The 18037-nt window shown below is 35.0% G+C and overlaps 1 protein-coding gene across 7 annotated transcripts in view; it reads right to left on the bottom strand.

Annotated features, from left to right (window-relative positions):
* HECTD2 (HECT domain E3 ubiquitin protein ligase 2) overlaps positions 1-18037 on the bottom strand; it is an 80000-nt gene that overhangs the window by 13285 nt on the left and 48678 nt on the right. For 2 of the 7 annotated variants that reach the window (XM_042908623.1, XM_042908622.1), the window contains exons 11-20: positions 16899-16995; positions 12951-13058; positions 11959-12091; positions 11732-11797; positions 10944-11032; positions 7047-7205; positions 3868-3942; positions 2692-2779; positions 2499-2605; positions 1112-1227 (exon numbers count right to left, since the gene is read on the bottom strand). In XM_042908623.1, coding sequence (XP_042764557.1) covers positions 1112-1227; positions 2499-2605; positions 2692-2779; positions 3868-3942; positions 7047-7205; positions 10944-11032; positions 11732-11797; positions 11959-12091; positions 12951-13058; positions 16899-16995 — 1038 coding nt within the window. Of the gene's footprint in view, positions 1-1111; positions 1228-2498; positions 2606-2691; positions 2780-3867; positions 3943-6729; positions 6892-7046; positions 7215-10943; positions 11033-11731; positions 11798-11958; positions 12092-12950; positions 13059-15786; positions 15925-16898; positions 16996-18037 lie in introns of those variants that run through there. The other 5 variants (XM_042908624.1, XM_042908625.1, XM_042908626.1 and 2 more) reach the window with 5 other exon arrangements.

The raw sequence follows: 18037 nt of genomic DNA, 5'->3' as shown, positions 1-18037 counted from the left end.
GCTTCACCCTTAATGACCTTGTTCCAGCACCAGTGAATGTGGCTGTTCTCTGGGGTCTGCTGGGACCAGATGGCCTCACATCCTCTAACTAATGTCCTTCCAGCAGTGGAACTGGTTATCCCCGTGTGGCCTGAGAACCGCCCAGACCCCACTCCGCTCCTGGGGATTCGCCCTTCCCAACAGAGCACCTCCAGGTATCAGCTGTGGAGTTTCAGACTCTGTGCTCCCTGTTTTTTATAGTCTTAATGGAATTTAAACTTTCTCCTTTCTCCCTTTTTAGTTCAGTCCCTGTGGCTGTTTCCAATTTTCCACTTTCTCTCCAGCTGCTTTCAGCGGGGGGTACTTTTCCCATATTCTCTCCCATGGTCTCCACCCTCTCTCTGCATGCAAAAGCAGCTCCCTGTCCTCCGCGGCTTCTCTTTCCCCAAGTTCATCTCTCTGTGCCATGTACCTGCTGAATTCTGTGGTTCAGGCTGTGCAGATTGTTGTGTTAACCCTCAGATCAGTTTTCTAGGTGTGAAGGATGGTTTAATGTTGGTCTGGCTGTATTTCATGGATGTGAGACACACAAAAAACCTCCATGCTGTTCTGCCATCTTGGCTCCTCCCCAAAGTCTTTTTTTTTTTTTTTTAAGTAAAGTCTCTAGGGGGTGCCTGGGTGGCTCAGTAGGCTAAGCATCCTACTCTTGATTTCAGCTTAGGTCATGGTCTCATTGTTTGTGAGTTCAAGCCCCAAGTTGGGCTCTGTGCTGACAGCTTGGAGCCTGCTTAGGATTCTTTCTCTCTCTCTCTCTCTCTCTCTGCCCCTCCCCTGTGCTCACTCATGCTCTCTCTCTCCCTCTCTCTCAAAATAAATAAATAAACTTAAAAAAAGAGTAAATTTTCTATAGTTTTATAGAAACTTACTTAGATCACTTTCTCCCAAGTGGATTGCTAAGTGATTTCATATTTAATAGTCTCACCTTACTTTCTAAAGATAAAATAAGGTAGGGTGGGACTCTACAATATTTGAGCTAACTTAACTTGATTCAAAGACTGTGAATTTGACAAATAAGTCACATTCTCTTTCATTCCCTCTCTGCAATCTCACTTTCAGAAGGAAATGAGCTCACCGTATAGTTAAGTCTGTTTTCGCGTAGCCATCATACTGAGTGCTTCTCTGCAGAGCGTGCATATCCAGCTCAGGACTTCCACAGACCAGAATTTCAACCTCTTCTGGACGAAGCAGCTGCCGACAGTCATTTCCCCAAAATAATAATAAAAAGTGATGATTAAAAAAGTGAAATTGGAACTATCTTCCCTGAATCAAATTACAAAACATGTCTTCTAGTAAATCAAGCCATTTTTGTTAAGGAAAAATCTCCGTTTTTATTTTTCTACCGAGGTTAAGATATTTTTGCTTCTGAAAGTTTATAAATCTTGTCAAACTATTAGGCTCTCCCTTTTGCAAATAGTAATTAGCTGTTTGCCAGAAAAACAAGCAGATGACTAAGCATGAATCCAAATTACAATTCTCCCCCCACAGCCTGCTTGAAACTCTGAGTTACTCCAGCCTCCTCCCGATACCCCACGCACCTTCTAGGTGCATGCAGAATTTGGGTACTTGGGTTACAGTCTGTCTCATGTCGCCTACTTGTTTTTTCACCCATATAAGTTGTCTCCCACCTAAAGAGATTAAAACTTAAGAATAGAGACCATGCTATGCCATTTCATTCTTATTTTCCCTCCTTCCACCCCCACAACTACCAGTGCGTCACAGCCAAAATCCACTTAGAACTCAATAAAGTGCTCCATTTTCAAAGGTGTTTTTAACAACAAGTATGTGACAAAGGTTACTCTAAAACAAGCTCTTTTCTATAAAAATAACTCAAATGGAAGACCTTACTCCAAACCCTCATAATAAAACCGAGGGGAGATACAAGTGGCATGACGGAGTGCACCCTACGTAGCTTGGGTGGAGAGCAGTGCTTCTTTAGAAAGCTATGCTTTTATCTTAGGATATTTCCGACACAGTGTTCTATATAGCAGCTGACCCATATTCACATAGCTAAGGCAAGCCAAACCAACGAGAGTTCATCATGATTCTGAAGACAAACTATTTCCTATGGGTAAATGATAACTCCGAGCTGCAGCCAGAAGCAGTGTCAATATGTTCCTTAATCAGAAGTTGTGGCTTTCGCCCGGGAGCTTATGTGTTGACTCCGTTAAGACCTTGAGCCTATGGGATCTCTTCATCTACTCTTGAGGAAAATTCTTAAAGCCCCAAAAGAGACAGTATAAGACACAGCACAAGGAAAGAAAAACAGAGTTGACTGGCCTTTTTTCCTATTAGAGAATTAAGGCTGAAATGAGAAAACTCTTTATTTCTAGCTCTACCTTTAAAAAGTAGAAATTATTTTCTATTTTAGAAGCTTATCTATTAAAATACTTAAGGAGTTATTTGTCAATATTATAGTATTACAAAACCTAATTAAAAGCCTAAGTTAGTTTTAAACTCACCATCAGGGCATTTGAAGCACACACACTATGAAATCCATAATAAAATGCAGCAAACTGCTTATAGATGGATTTGTTGAGAAGAAAGTCAACATAAAGCTGTACATATTCTGGAAAGCAATTTTACATCTGTTAAACAGTAAAAGTAAATGGTAAACATTGATGCATTTTAATTAAGAAATGGTGTCTAACTTACCTTTCCTATTTTGATTGGTAACTGGAATTTTATCACCACCTGGCTTTAAATTATAGGACTTAATTATTCCAAATTCTTCTTGAAAAACCTGATGGGAGATTCCAACACACGATATTTATTGCTATGGTTAATTTAATAGTAGGATTCAGTGAACTGGTCTGTGACATTTAAGAACAGTTTTCTTCCTGGTTTTAAATATAGAAACTGCAGGGACAAATCCTCTCTGTTGAATACAGTTAAACACCTAACAGCTGTTCATAAACTTGTGTGGCCATTTAGATAATACACAGGTCTTTGGAGCTTTTGGAGCTATGTGGATTACTCTGATTTCCATCTCCCAATTATTGTTAGGGGAATGGAAATGAGACCATTTTGGTCTGAACCATTAGTTCCTGCTTCTAACTTTTTTCTTGTAAATGTTTAGTCATTTTTGAGAGGTGGTGGCCGGGGTGGGGGGGGGGGGATGAGAGGGGAAGGGGCAGAGAGAGAGGGACAGAGGATCTCAAGCGGGCTCTGTGCTAACAGCAGCAACAGCAAGACTAATGTGGGGCTTGAACTCACAAACCGTGACATCATGACCCAAGACGAAGTTAGATGCTCAACTAATTGAGCCACCCAAGTGCCCCATGCTCCTATCTTCTTGTATGAAGCTAAAATAGAGGCTTATTTTTATTTTTGTTTGAGAGAAAGAGAGAGCATGCATGCACAAGACAGGGAGGGGCAACGAGAGAGGGAGAGAGAGAATCCCAAGCAGGCTCTGCACCACCAGCCCAGAGCCCGACCTCATGAACCATGAGGTCATGACCTGACCCGAAACCAAGAGCTGGACGCTTAACTAACAGGGTCACCCAGGCTTCCCGTTTGTTTCTTTTAGTTTTTATTAGGAGAGGCTTATTTTTAGAAGCTGAAAACTGTGAAAAAGTAACTGAGTCAAGGAAATATGACAGTTGCCTAGCAGAGTCATAGGAATTTCTTTAGGCACTCTCTTGACTGCTCATCTACAAGTGTCTACTTCACTGTCTCTGCTTTATTGAGTTAAGATCCTTTATGACAAGGAATGGTGTGTACTGATTAATCCTTGTTCATCTTTTCTAATGATAGGTGTTAAATAACAAATGGCATTTTTTCATATATGAAATACATGGTTAACAGAAAGCTATTTGCCTTTAATAGTACCTGGAATGTTGAATAGAAATCTTCTTCAACATTGCCTTCATATGATAGGAGTTCACTTAACCCATGGGCCAACTCCTGTAGAAAGAAATCTGTTACCCGTGTTTTTAAATCAAATAACGTTACCTAAAATAGTTAAGCACGTCTACTTCAGTTAACTTACATGTGAGATAGAGTCGATACACTCCAATTTTAAACTAAAGGTAATATTTGGGATATATTTTCCAGGGAATGAAATGTTTGTTAGTGATTTCTATGACATAAAAGGCTTGGAAAAACTCACTAGAAAAAGTCATATAAGAGGAAAACATCCAGTTGAAATGATGGAGGCATGACTCTGGGATCTGTTCTTAGGTAGCAAGAGTGCAGTTTCCATAGTAAATCACTGCTTTCTGCAACATTACTACTTACGAATTTGTAGTATTTAAAAAATCTGCTGTATTAGGATACATCTTTTAAGCATAAATACACACAGTTCATATATGTTAAGTGGTTCCTACATTTGTTACAGTGCTCTCCTCTCCCCCCCAAAAAGTGAGAACAGTGGAAGAAATAGTTTCCTCTAACTCATGTTATCCATGAACAAATATTTACAAACAGAAAAATTAATGCATTATTAAAAAAATTTTCACGTTTTATGAAAAATATTATAGTTTAATTTATTTTAAATTATTAGAAGAAAAGGTAAACAACAGAATAGTTAGATTTTACATACATAATACATTTTCCATTCCATTAAAGTCAGAAAATTTTATACAAATCTAGGCTGGCACAGATTTGGTATGCTTGTCATCCTTCAATTATTAATAAAAATTATGGATGCTGAAAATTATAATTGGGAGTTTGAAATTTGTAAGAACTCCAGGGACTAGTAGGTGAACCCAAGGGAAAGGACTTCTCATCTTTCAGAGGTGAAACTTTTAATGACAAAGTTAATAGGTCATGAAGTTATATATTCAGATCTGTTTTATTTAGGACTACAGGCCCTTTATTTCCAGACTTTGTAGTCTCAAACCCCTATTTTTGTGGAGAATTTTTTTTTTTTTTACCTGTACTGTCAGTCTTAGACTCTTAACTATAATATACTATTTCTAAAATATTAGTTACCCACATAAACTTATGATTTTGTAAACGTGTAATTAAAGAAAGAGTATGTGAAGATACTGAATACTATTTTTATACACCATTTGAATACTCTGGTCTTGTTTAATACAACATATTCGGGAGTGACTTAAGCAGAAGAGATATTACAGTTGCTGATTCAAGGTTATTCTGGAGTCTCTTCTATTCTCATCTAAAACCCTCAAGTGTAATTTTCACAAGACTGTGTTGGGAAGATTTCTTATTGTTGCCACTGGACAATTCTAGTGCTTTGTCTAAGGAAACAGTCGAGTATTACTGCATTTATTACTGTATTTATTAACAGCACACACTAGGCTCCATCGTTGGATATTTCACTTACTTTCTGTACTTTCATCCTGTGTTCACATATACTGTCCTTAAATTAAGAAACCTGTCTACTTCTACATGTTTCTCTTTGCTTTCGTGTTACTCTTCTTAGAAACATACAGTGAACAAATGGGTAAATAAGATTTGAATAAAAAAGCATTAAAAATTTTTATGGATATATTTACCCCATGTGAAGTGGAAATTAGGTAGCAACTTTTAATAGGTGCTATTAATAAATAATCCATTCATAAAAATTAAAAAAAATTACCCACATTCCACTACTCTAACACAGCAGTTTTTCTACATCCTTTTAGTCTTGATTAATGCATGTATAGAAACTTAATTTCTTCTACAGCTGATCTGGTATACGCAGAATCTTGATTCATTAAAGAGCCAACATAAGAATATGAAATTAGTGCAGTGAAATCTTCAGCTCCATAATATAAAACAATGTTTTGGTATGGTTATTCATAAAATATCCATTATTATTGACAACAACAATAAAATTAGACCTAAATGAGCCAAATTTGAATAACTTTAATCATAAAATTAGGCAATTTATTGGCCAAAACCAGTAATAAAATGAGAAGACTGGTAACAAATTTGACAAAAACTGGATATGTGCGACAAAAAAAAAATCACAAAAATCTAAAATGAGACAGTAACTCAGATATCAGTCTACTCCCAACATTTTACAGATAAAAAATTAAGTGAATCATCCAGAGTCATAGCTAGTGTGTTGCAGATACAAGACCATAAAAGGGAGACCTCTCAGTTTCTTAATCAGATCCTACTCTATTAACTTGGGTAAACTCTCATATCCTATTTTTTTCTAACTACTAAGTCTAATAAAAATGTGGTTTTATGCTCTTAATTGAAAATATCCCAAACTAACTTCCAAAAATGTGCCTGGTGTCAACCCACTGAGGAGTATGAAGAGTAGTTTTCTAACCAAACACGTGTTCTGGACGCGTTTCTCAACTTTCACAGGAAGGCGCCAACCCTGCACCAAACTCATCAGGCCATTAAAACACCGGGGTATTTAGATAGGAATACTTAGCAACAGAGATTCTCCACATCTAGGCTATTTGCCAAAGACTTTACTGAGAATTTTCTGCTGACCAATAGTTATGAAAACTCAGCTGTAAAAAACATGATCATAGGGGTTTGTCAGAAGGATATGGATAGTATCCACTCCTCTACTAAATTTTAATCTTGGATTAAATCTGATGATCAGAAATCTAATTTCTGAATTGAGGAATGTTATAAGAGACAGTACCATGAAATTCATTTGTTGTCTTCATTTTAGAGACATTTTTGCAGATACTATTAACGATACTGCACAGTATCATCTTAATAAGAATCCACAGAAGTAATCAAGTACCAAGAACTTTATTATCCCATGTAATCCTCCGTATGTAAGTTTTGCTATCCCATTGTTCACATAAGGAAACTAGAGTTCAGAAAGATTAAACAACCTATCCAAGTTCACAGGACTGTAAGTGGCAGAGCTCACTTCAAAGCCTGTTCCACTATGCTGCAAGAGCTTAGGGGTGCTGCAAAGTGGGTGATGTGTCTCTATGAGGAAGGAGAAAGACGAAAAAGGAGATGGGTTCCAAAGGTAGAGAGAAACCATATTTAAAAACAAGAATAGCATTAGAAGGAGAAAGGCTTCAGGTAGAAGAGAGATGATTTAGCATTAAGGAATAAGATGCTAATGACTTTATACTTACAGGCATAATTTGACATAAGTCGTCAGTGGTCACACTGCAGATGCCTACTGGTGTATTCTGATCACTAGGAATGATGGGAGGGCTCAACAGTTTCTTGTAACAGCAGGGGGGGAAACGAATATCCAAGGTAATGCTGTTATAAACAGCTAGTCCCATAAGCTATGCATACTGAATGTTAAGCATTAACATAAAATCCATGACAACAAATGAGTTTTGAATTATGCATCAGTATATTTCTTGCACAGTTTTTTCAGATCTAACACCGACTTTAATTAATCCCACATACTTCCTTTCCTTTATTTTCCATAATATAATTCCTTGATTACCAAAAGTCATGTGAAAAGAGGGAAGGGTTCAGGTGACAGTATTTGATGATTTCCCTAGAAAAATTCATCTAAGATCACAGTAGATAACAACTTCAGACATTTCATAAATTGTTTAACATACAAGGAAACATTTTCTAAATTTAAACAATTTTGGTGATTTTATAAGTAGCAGCAATTTATTCAGAACTCGATGCAGAACACACTACTAATTCTGGTGATCATTTTGCTATTTTAAAACTAACTACAGACTATGTAAAGACAGCTGAACTGAATAAACCATATGGATACACGCACACAAACGCACACACATGCTACTGGTAAGCTAATAAGACAATCAGTCTCCTACAGAAATAGTTGCAAGGGCTTTATTACCTGGAGTTTACTCAAAGTGCTGAAGTTAAAAAGCTATAGATGTTATATATCTAAACCCTGCCCCACTATATATTATTTATTACTTATATGGCAGAATTTAACTTATCCATTTGCTGAAAGAGGGTTTTAAAAAATTTTTTCAATGTTTATTTATTCATTTTTGAGAGAGAGAGAGAGAGAGAGAGAGAGAGAGAGAGAGAGAGCGAGCATGCGCACAAGCAGGGGAAGGACAGAGATAGAGACACAGGATCCGAAGCAGGCTCCAGGCTCTGGACGGTCAGCACAGAGCCTGACTTGGGGTTTGAACCCACGAAAAGAGGGGTTTTAAATGTCATATTTCAACCGCCAAATAAAGACTACTATATCAAGTTATTAAGGAAATCATTAATTTTATAGGCTCAAAAGGAAATCTAAACATGTGGGCTGGCTAAATTACTGAAAATAGTTTTTAGAAATTAGAAGGGGCGCCTGGGTGGGTCAGTCGGTTAAGCATCTGACTCTTGATTTCAGCTCAGGTCATGATCTCACAGTTGTGAGATCGAGCCCCAAGTTGGGCTCTGCACTGAGCACGGAGCCTGCTTAAGATTCTCTTCCTCTTGTGCATGTGTGTGTTGTCTCTCTCTCAAAAAAAATTTTTAATCGGAAGACAAGCAGTATTTCAATTTACTAAGGCAGAACAAAAGTTAATAATAATTTAAGGAATTGATAAGTTATTTTATAGGTAGCCATATCGACAGAGACTGAGCAGTGTATTCAAGGGACAGATACTGAAAATGAGCTATAACATACTTCTATAATTGCAATAATAACAATGATAATGACCATAATATAATTATAGTTACCATTTATGATCATCTACCAGAGTGACAAGTTCCAAGCATTTTTGATTAAAAATTAAAAAAAAATCATAACTCTAAAGGCAGGTTTTTAACAGTAGGCTCATAAGATTTGCTACAGGGCACTTTCATATGCAGAGTACAGTGTTTCATTTCACAGTAAGTCAGCTGCGCTGGTTGAAGCAGGGGCGAGACAAGGATAGGGAGGTTCTTCTGGGTCACTGAGGGAGGCATCATGTAGTGCAAACAGGGTAGGGTTTGAATACCATGCGTCAATGCCCTTTTTGGTAAAAGCTATTCTAGTTTTTAAAAACTGGTATACTATGGTTCTTCATGCAATCTTCGAAACATTTTATAATTATTGTTATAGGTTTCCCTATATCATTTCTTGTAAACTCCAAAGCCTTACTGTATATAAAAATGAAGTATTTGGAATGCAATGCTGTCAGAACTACTAGCACAACAAATCTTTGGAACTGAAATTTATAAGGTGAAAATACGTTATAGAACCAACTACATCTTCTCAATTGTCATGTGTGTTCTCAATTTTTACTTCTCCTCACCTTTGATAGATCTCTCACCTACGTACATGATCACAATCCATGTGATCTCACAACCATCTCACATTTTTCCTATATATTATCGTGCTTTTTGGGCGTCAATCTCACTTTCTATAGTTTTGTCATGTGTGTGCATGTGAGATAAAGACACATAATAATGCGATAGTAGTGGCTATAATAATTTAATTTAGATTTAATAAATTAACTTGAAATATGCAGCATATGTAAATATGCTTACTGTGCTTGCTTTTTTGGGTAATGATTGGATAGAAACTAATGCCTATTTGCCAAAGAAGCTAATTAGTAAGCTCATGACTTAATGTATAATACCATTCTAAAAATGTGATGGCTAAGTAAGCTCTAATACTTCATTATAAATATTAGAAAGTCAAAATATCACCCAAATCTAAGCTGTGATAAGAATGTAAAGTATAATAAACATATATATGAGGGAATTCAAACAACTCATACTCATAGTATAGTGAGAAGCATCTGTGACTCAGGCCTTCAGTGAAACTGGAACGTGCAACAAATGATTACTGTAGATAATACAAAATAAAACCATAGGTCTAAGAACTGGTAAGTGTTCTATTTTGTGGAACTTGGCACTTCAGACCTTTGGACATAACAACATATACAAAATTTCAAATTAAGTTTATTCTCTTAATGTGTGGTTTTCTCCCTACTACCTTTTCTTCCATCTACTCTCTCAGTTTTAATATACAATCCTCAGGATTTATTACAAGTATAAGAGACATTCCAAGCCCTCTCTATGGTCATTCCTGACTGCTGAAGGTGTCCTCCCTAACTCCCGGGGTGCCCTCTGCTTCAATCAAGGCCCCCCACACTGCTCTGTAACAAGCCCAGCACAATGCAGCCTGTTTTCTAGCCATTCTCCCAGTCACTCCAGCCCTGTGCTAATCAGATAGAATGGTTCCATTTTTAAATCTCTATCTTCTCTGGGAAGAATACACTGACCCCTCCTTCTCCAAACTCCTTACCACTTCATGTCAAATAATCATGTGACTCTGAGAATTGATGACCTTGAATTGGTGGTCATCTGCCCATCTAGAGGGTAACCTTCTTAAAGGTGGATATTCTTCTCTCTTTTAAGCTAGTTATCTCCAGTGCTAGCTCACTTATTTACTCTTCCCTCCTTTCTTCCACCGACGATTATATTTCTTAGAATTAAAAGACCTAATGCGGTAGGTATCTTTTCCAATCTCCTACCCAATGCAGGAATGCCATCTTCAATACACCGGAGAAGCATCAGAGGATGGCACAGAGGATGTAAATTAATTTACATAATTAAAAAAACACTTTAAATAACAACATATACTTTAAATATTCCCACTCTATTCAATTTAAAATTTTTATGGATGTCTCAGGATTTGGGGGAATATTAAAGACATAGATTTAATTTCCACAATTTCAATTTATTAAACTCAGTGAAATAAGCACAGGTAAAAGAACAGAAAAATAGCTCATTATGAATGGGAAAGATACTTTTGTTTTAAAAATATCTTAATTTTCTAATAATTTAAATAATATATGAAACAAGAACTGTTTTTATTTTGAGATCATGTTTTCAGAGAAAAATATAAAAAATTCATAATTCCTTTTAATTAAGTCTGCTGACATATAACTGTGATATACTGTGATACTGCAAATGATTTAAAGTCTATTAGCAAATTTGACAAGAATATTTAATCTGCAAGACTTAATGAGAAGTTTTCCAAAATTCTGATAAAATTTAAAATTTCTAGTCTATTAGCACCTCCTAGTGGAAAGTTTAAAGGATACAATTCCAACCAATCGGAATTCAGAATAGTTATCACATTTAAAACTGCTAAACCAATGGCAGTGTGAATCCTTGTGATATGTAAACATGCCTGAAAAAAAAAAAAAGAAACATTTCATTAACATGACTGATTAAAAAAAATCAAAGTACTAAAAATGTACATGATATCTCAACTATTAGAAGCAAAACATTTCAGCACCAGTTATTGTTATAAACCATCTTTCATGGTAAAATATATAAAATATATACACAAAGAGTATGTGAGAACATTTTACTGTTTATTGGTATCCTGAACCAAGGGTATATATGCATTAAAAAGATAGAAACTAAATTAATCAGTTGATTTTCTTTTTTAAAAACAACAATGTATAATTTATAAGTTATGATCAAAATTAATTATGAGGATTATCTGGGGATTTTAATTTATCCATGTCATCTCTATTTTCCATTGCCAGAAAGAGGTTATATCTACATATATACAAAATAAAAAATAAGAAAAACACTTAAAACTATTTGAAGAAAAATATTTTATAGATACTAAGGACTGTATAGGTGTTTTCTCTAAATAAAAAATAAAATTTAAATTTCAAGTTTACTTTTGTCTTAAAAAATTAATGAATTCTTATTTATGAAAATGGCTCACAATCTAACGAAAAGCCCTCAGCTATTAGTGTAAAGCAAGCTGCCATCTTGTTTCTAATTCTGTATGTTCTTTATTTCAATGACAAATTTTCATAAGTTTGATTTATTCAGGAAAGAGGTGGATGTTGCCTTGCAAATATATACTTACAGTCTTTATACATTTTGTGTACGATTCCCAGTAAGGTAACAAACATTTTGATCATCAATTTGGTCACTTTTAAAAATATAAACAAAAATCCTTAAATTATTCAACATTTTTGGTTGACAAAAAAAAAACAAACAAACCTATAAAGTCATAGGGTAGGTGAAAAATAAGTCACTACTTGAATCTAACAATTATGAAGAAAGACCAGTTCATAAAAATTAAATGCTCACCATAATCTGGATGAAAAATTTGGCGAATTAGAAGAAGGAACCATTCTTTGGTCAAGCCACCCATATCCAAACCAGCTTCCCCTACAAACGTAACTTTCAACTTCTTTTTTAAGTCTGCTCTTTTCCGGGTTAACTATTTGAAGAAATTATATTATAGAGATGAACAAAGAGCAGTAAAAAGGAAATTAACTTTTTCAATTCTGGGAAATGTGGTAAGCAATCTTTATCTTTCTTTACAATGTCATAAAACTCACTCCATTCATCCATTCATCCTGTAATTTGTCAGATACTATGTGAATTAAGCATTATTATGTCTGTCATATAGATTAAGAGAAAGATTAAGAGAGATCAAGTACTTTGCCCAAAGTTACTGTCTTCTGGGTTCTTACACTGCCTCCAAGATTTTAATTTAACAGGTTATATCATAAAATAATTAATTTCCTTTTCTTTAACTTTCCTTCCTGATTTTAAAAATCACATAATGACATCAGCCATTATCTTATAACAGCCACATGAAGATCTGGCTGAAGCACCGTAAACACATGAAGCTCTGTAATATACACATATACATACAATCAAAGTACCTCTGAGCCTGAGTATACTTAATATACCCTGTAGGTCAGACCTCTATAGATGAGTAATCTCAGGCCTGGAGAAGTTAAAATGACTTGTTACCCACCCAACCAGTAACAAAGGTGGGTCTAGAATCTAAGTTACATATTCAGAAACACGAATTACTCATTTTCAGTGTTCAACACAAAATCCTTTTCTGGGGAGTTAACAACAAACCATTAAGAAACATAAATAATGAACACAAGGCTTAATTGTGAATACACGACTGATTTTAACTATGGTATCAAAATATAAGGATGCACACCTACTGGCATACAGAAATGAAAAACAGATTACTAAGATTTCAGTAATACACCATGTTGTAGAATTTATTTAAAGTTTTAATCAATTAGTTCCATGTTGGAATAAATGATCTATACCTCATCAAGCGAATCACTAACCAGATGTGTCCGTCTTACTTTCATATTTAGAAATAGCATGTTCATATCAGGTCTCTGTCTTCGAGATACTTTATCCACCAGACTTTGCTGATTAAAAAAGAAAAGCAAACATTTTACTTTTTAGTTTTTACTTAGACTATAATTTCATTTAAAACATTTAAGCACTTGACTAAAAACCAGTTGTATCCTTCTCTATGCCCTCTCTCATATAAATATTTTCATAAACTCAATTATACAAATTATTATTATTATATATTTATATATTTTTTTCATTTTGAAATAATGATAACCAAACGGGGTCCAAAAGGGAGGACCAAAAATAATTCACCTTCTACAGTAAAGTATGTTGCATATCAGTTTCCATATGTCTCATCTCTTAAATGGTAAGTCTTTCTGTCCAATAGATACAAAGTGGGAACATTTGAAATGAGGTACATACTACTGATGACAAGCTTGGCTTAAGCTTTTTAAATGGTACTGAATTTACTCTAAAAGCACAATTAGTCTACTTTTAGAAAATAATTTGTCAACATTTATCAGAAACATTAATAAGGTCCATACCCTTTGTCCCAATAATTCCAATTCTGGGAATTCTAAACACAAAAACTATTTTATACAGTGAGATGTTCACCACAGCATCACCTATAAAAGTGGAACTTTAGAAATATTCTATATATGTATTTATATAATGGAATCTAATACTATTAAAATGGATGGTTATAATTATATAAATGCCATGAAAATATCCAAGAAAGGTACAAGTGAAAAAATAAGGGAACAAAAGTGTGTATACAAAATGGTTTCAACTCTATTGCCTTTTAAAAATAATACAGAGAAGGAATAGCAGAAGAAAATTTACCAAAATATTAACAATTGTTATGTTTGGCTAATGGAAATGTAATTTAAAAAAATCTTTTTTTCATGGTTTTTCAAAATATAAGTAATGAGTATGTAAAAAACATTTAAGATATCTATTAGAAATACATAAATATTTATCATATAGCATCTACAAGCTTGTATAATTTAATTAATTTTATATAATTTACCTAAATAATTTTTATCAGACTACTTCATCTTCTTTGGTAGTAAAGGAAAATTACTCTACAGACTAGAGATGAACATTTCAGACATTTTAAATACATGCAGCAAAGTGCTTTAGTAGATAAAATTTTAATACCAAAAATCTACATAACACTGTACTCATGATTTTATAGATTACTATAATAAAACACTCTAATTCAGAGCACTTCATCTCTCTATTTCCAATTCTAAAGACTTTTACTTTTTATTTTTGTTTCCTATTTTAGAAATTTTATTCTTTTTAAAAATTTATTTGTCTAAGTGATATAACGTACAGCATAGGGAATATAGTCATGACACTGTAAAAACTTCATATGGTGACAGATGGCAACTAGACTTATCATGGCGATCATTTCATAATGGGTAAAAATATAGAATTACTATGATATACATCTAAAACGAATAGGATACCGTATGTCAGTTACACTCCAATTAAAAAAATTATTATATTTTTTTTAGTTTCACATTTACAGGGTAAATATTAGTTAACATATAGGGTAATATTAGTTTCAGGTGTGGAATTTAGTGACTCATCACTTATATACAAGTACCCAGTGCTCATCACAAGTGTCCTCCTTAATGCCCATCATTCATTTAACCCATCTCCTCCAAACTCCCCTCCAGCAACCCTCAGTTTGTTCTCTATTGTTAAGAGTCTGTTTTATGGTTAACAATAAACCATAAAACCACGTTTTATGAACCACGTTCATTTGTTTTGCTTCTTAAATTCCAAGTAGGAGTGAAATCACATGGTATTTGTCTTTCTCTAAAGGTTTTTAAAAGTGTTTTTCTTCCTTCTCTGGGTCTTCCCTTTGATACTCAAAAAGATCTATACTCCTGGGGTAGTACCCTACTGTCCTCTTTCCTATGTTCTGTTCCCAGTCTAGCTCCTGGAAAGCCATAGCTCTGGAAATAATCAGCAAACAAATTTATACTAAGATGCTAATGGGAGACAAGGTTTAGTGGCTACTCCTCCCATCAGGAACTAATATTTAATAGAAAATACTTCAAACAAAAGAAGTAAGCCCCAAATGGTAGAATTTGGGACACAGTCTGATGAGGAAGTTATTTTTGTTGGGCAATCTCTTTCGCAACTTCAGATAAGCTCTTGTTTACATTAACTACATGTAAGGCTGTCTGTCCTTGGGTCAAAATGATCACCAGTCATTAATTCCAAGTGGTGTGACAATTTACAAGTTAAAATGTTGGGAAACACCCATAATAACACATAATTCCACTTAAGTCTTCAATCTCTACTCATTTGTGTCCATTCTCTGTGGAAGTCGCCTGTGACAGCGTCTACAGCTGCCACTCTCCTTTTAATTAGAAAAAAGTTCCACAGAAGATATCTGATGTTTCAAAAATGAGTGCCACAGCAGAAAACTGCTCAGAGGAACTAAGGGAAACTTCTATCTAGCTCTTTCAGACTTTTTGTTTTTACAAATGTACAAAATCATAGCCCTAGGTTAAAAAAAAGTACTAAAATTGCATACAATTGTAACTATTGGCTGCATTTATGTTCTGTTCCCAGTCTACCTCCTGGAAAGCCATCACACTGGAAATATCCAGCAAACCAAGTTATACTAAGTTGCTAATGGTAGACAAGGTTTAGTGGCATGAAATTGCATAAATGCAACTAATAGAAACTGCCAAAATGAGTAGCTCTATAGACTAATATTTGAGCCAATATCTACCCGAGATTAAGTAATAATTCTGATGCCAAATATACCTGTTTAAATTTACTTTTCAGGGGGGTACAGTGGCTTTGGAACTCCCTTGGTACACACAGGCAATAACGTTTCTTCTAATATTCTCATAGTCAGTGTAAGCTGACTCTGGGATGTCACCAGTCACTCAAATCTTTTGTCCTGCTCTGTGACAGAAAAAAATACTCACCTTCTGGGAACTGAATACTTAAGAATAAACATTTCTTATTTTTAAAAGCATTTTGAAGTATTCTAATTTATACTTTAGAATTGTTTTTATATTCTTGGACAAGACATGGAAATCATTTCTTTTTATTCTGAGGATCTCTTTTTATCTTTAGAAGACTACAGCCAACCTTTCTTCTAATTTTTAAAGTAGTGTCATGAAAGCAGATACTCCAAATATATGAGCATTTAAATATATAGTCTAGCATTCTAATAAAAGAAAATCTGCTCCTTCAGAGCAGTATCTATTAGATAGATCTGTATCTATTAGATAAAATACGTAGTTTTCCTGCGCTGTGCTGGATCACAGGCGGCAGGGGTGGTAAGGATAGGCCCAGAGATCAACTTCATCCGAACGCACGATGTGCCTACAGCCAGTCTGACTACCATCCCAGTTTCTATGGGTCTCCATGCATTTTGGTTCCCTGAGAATCGATAAAATGTCTTTCACTTTTTTTGGACTTATTTCCCAGTTTCCCAACATTGTACATCTTATAACTTTCAGGTTATTTCTGTTGGATTTTCATAAAACCTAGGGAATATTCCAGTGGTTTGAGAGGTTTGCTCGTAAGGACACGCCTGGCCTTCCTATAGTTCCCATCAGTGCTCTGACGCTGCCATGGAGCTGGAATATGGTCTCCACAGAATGGCATCCAACAAGTTCCCAGTACTTTGCATCTGTGAGAGGCTTCTCATCTTCCTGCTCTACTCATAATACAGTGAGAATTTGATGAGGGCTATCTCTTTCTTGTATAGTGAATAGGTTTAAGCACTTCTGGGGGGAGTTAGAAAATGAATTTTACTTTGAACATTTCCTGATTATGCTAGAACAATTCACAAGACACTTGATTTATTTATTAAATTATGTACTATATTGATTATAGTCAGCATAAATACGTTTTCGTAGCTGGCTTACCCTTGCGATGCTTATCATCTGTTGCTCTGAGTCTCTTTGAATAATGATTTTTTTTGCAGCTATAGAAATAACGAATGGGTACTGACAGAAGGAAAACCTGCTCAACAAGTAAAAACAGAAAAAGCAAAATGGTGTATTTTTAGCAAAATTATACTAAGGGAATCTAAGGTACCCCTCCTAACAATATAAAACATTGCTTTTGTATTGTGTTTTACCATTTACAAAATGATTTTATGTGTATCATCTCTTTCAATCCCCACAGCCTTGTGAAGCATAGATCATTACTAGATGCACTATGCTTTCATCCTCTAGAGCAAGCTACATCGAACGTTCTGAAACGTGCTCATCACTTACATGGTTTATACAGAAAATTTCAGTTTATGAATAGTCACCTGTAGATCATTACCTGTGAAAATATGGCCGGCACCAAAACCAGGAGGCAGAAGTGCTAATGAAGGAGGATTAGGACAGAAAATTCATGTGTGGAAATTATTATAAAAATCCATTATTACATGGATATTTCTGATGTGCAAGCTTCATTGTATTTAATAATGTAGTTGAATTGAATGGTATGTATTTGTAAAGACACACAACATTATGATCAAAGGTCATGAATATAACTAACTTCCTTCCTGGATCAGAGCTGATCTTATGTTAATAAAAGAGCCACAAACTATCCCAAGAGAAATGCCTTTAGAGAGAACTACTATGGCAACTGTGACACTTCAGGAGCCAGCCTTTCACCAGAAGTGGCTGCAATCACTCCATCAGTTACAGCTGGAATCCATTCAAGTACAGTCAAACCCTGGGTGCAAAGAAGGCATTGTGAGGAAAAAGGAGATAGCCCTAGTGTGAACCACAAATAAAGCAGCTTTCTCCAAGAGGCGACTGTCAATTAATAAGAGCTGTTCAGTACTAATGTGTAATAGTTTTGAATCACTAAGTGCTAACTAAAAATCTGGAAATAAAACAGGTACAATGAGCTTAGCAGGATATATAACGGTCTTATTCTGTTCTTTCAAACAGTGTGTCTCAACCTTCTCCTAGTCTTGCACATAGAAAAATGGTACTAAGCAAATAAACTGATGTATCTGCTCATGGCCAAAGGTGACTTGCTCTAGGGCTCCAGGTCCCCCTCT

The sequence above is a fragment of the Panthera leo genome, chromosome D2 (assembly GCF_018350215.1).
Source record: "Panthera leo isolate Ple1 chromosome D2, P.leo_Ple1_pat1.1, whole genome shotgun sequence".
NCBI lineage: Eukaryota > Metazoa > Chordata > Mammalia > Carnivora > Felidae > Panthera > Panthera leo.
This window is presented reverse-complemented; position numbering and strand designations above follow the sequence as displayed.